At 37.9% G+C, this 1,987-nt stretch overlaps 1 protein-coding gene across 1 annotated transcript in view; it reads left to right on the forward strand.

The window, feature by feature from the left end:
• Positions 1–355: 355 nt before the first annotated feature.
• Positions 356–1,987, forward strand: part of LOC137640780 (protein FAM200B-like) — a 7,547-nt gene continuing 5,915 nt past the window's right edge. Inside the window, exon 1 of the mRNA XM_068373252.1 lies at positions 356–1,025. Within this exon, the coding sequence (XP_068229353.1) occupies positions 356–1,025 (670 nt within the window). The remainder of the gene's footprint in view (positions 1,026–1,987) is intronic.

Raw genomic sequence — 1,987 nt, forward strand, 5'->3', positions numbered from 1 at the left:
AGTAATAGTAATAATAAATAATGATAATAATATAACAACAACAACAATAACAGCAACAATAGTAATAGTAATAATAAATAATGATAATAATATAACAACAACAACAATAACAGCAACAACAACAACAAAAATAGTAATAATAAAGTGTAACAGTCGACTCTGTTCATACTCACATTTTCTTTGTTTATACTCGTTGCCCGTCCGATACGTGTCCGGTTCTCGTCGGCTTTGTATAACCCCAGTTTTCCACTCCCGAGTCAGTGAGGCATAATACCTCAAGGCATAAGTTCTTTGCTGTTTCTGGGGTTATATTACGGTTGTTTCGAACAGTATCGTGCTTCTAACATACCGTACGATGGATAAGTTTGTCACTAAGAAGAGAAGACACGAAGTTAGTGGTGAGGGTGAAGAAAGGGACGAAAGTGGGTTTGTGAGCGAAAAGTATTTGGCCACTCCAACGACAAGTAAATCAACTTCAAAAAAAGGCAAGAAAAATCGCTCCTACTTGGATAGTTATTTAAGTTTTGGATTCTTCTGGTGTGGTGACGAAGTTACTTCCATGCCTTTATGTGTTATTTGTGGTGATAAATTAGCTAATGAAGCAATGGTACCCAGTAAATTAAAGAGACATTTAACTCTGAAACATAATCATCTTGCTAACAAGCCTCGGTCCTACTTTGAAGGACTTTTAAGTGAGCAAAAACAACAGAGTGCGATGCTTTCTAAGAAAGTCAAAGTTGCTGATAAAGCCCAAGAGGCCAGTTACTTAGTTGCAGAGTTAGTTGTTAAAAGCATGAAACCTCATACAATAGCAGAGACTCTGATTCTACCTGCATGTAGTGCCATAGTAAAAACAATGTTTGGAAGTGAAGCAGAAAAAGAAGTGAGGAAAATTCCCGTTTCGGATAGTACCATTAGCAGACGGATTCATGATATGTCAGCAGACATAGAGGAAACTGTATGTACATCTGTGAAGGAAAGTGAAATGTTTGCACTTCAGGTAGATGAGTCCACAGACATTGGAGGTATGGCTCAATTACTGGTATTCGTTCGGTACATTCATGATGTTAAAATAGTGAACCAATTCTTTTGTTGTAAAGAACTTAAGGAAACTACAACAGGGAATATTTTCTCTACATTAAGCGAGTACTTAAAATCAGTTGGTTTGACCTGGAAATCGTGTGTTGGGATTTGTACAGATGGGGCACCTGCCATGATTGGCTCAATTAAAGGATTTGTGTCATTAGTGAAGAGAGAAAACAGGAGTGTGATAACAACACATTGCTTTCTTCATCGTGAAGCGCTGGTTGCAAAGACAATTAGCAATGATTCAAAATCTGGACTGGAAAAAGTTGTAAAAATGGTGAACTTTATAAAAAGTCGACCTCTGAAGTCTCGTCTGTTTACTAAGCTGTGCGAAGAGCTTGAGGCAAAACATTTGAACCTTCTTCTACATACGGAAGCACGATGGCTGTCCAGAGGGAAAGTATTGTCACGAGTATGCGAACTGAAGGAAGAGATGCTTACTTTTTTCACTCTTGAACAACAAGAGGAATTCTGTGATTTACTGGCAGATGACACTTGGTTTGCAAAATTGTCTTACTTAACTGACATCTTTGAACTTTTGAACAAGGTAAATGCCAGCATGCAAGGAAAATCAGAAAATGTTTTATCTTCCACTGATAAAATTAAAGCGCTGAAAGAAAAACTGCAACTGTGGGGTGGCAAAGTAAAAGAAGGCAATTTGGACATGTTCTCACATGTTGCAGTTGCAGCAAACAGTGGTGAGATAATACCCATTATTTCTGAGCATCTTGCAGTACTGGAAAAACAACTTCAACACCATTTCCCAGATATATGCACTGAAAACTATGACTGGATATGAAACCCATTTGTTGCATCTATATCTACCCAATCTCAGCTTACCCTCATGGAAGAAGAGCAGTTAGTGGAATTGCGTCATGATCGTGATCTAAAGTTATTGCAC

This window comes from Palaemon carinicauda, chromosome 5 (assembly GCF_036898095.1).
Source record: "Palaemon carinicauda isolate YSFRI2023 chromosome 5, ASM3689809v2, whole genome shotgun sequence".
NCBI classification, from domain to species: Eukaryota; Metazoa; Arthropoda; class Malacostraca; order Decapoda; family Palaemonidae; genus Palaemon; species Palaemon carinicauda.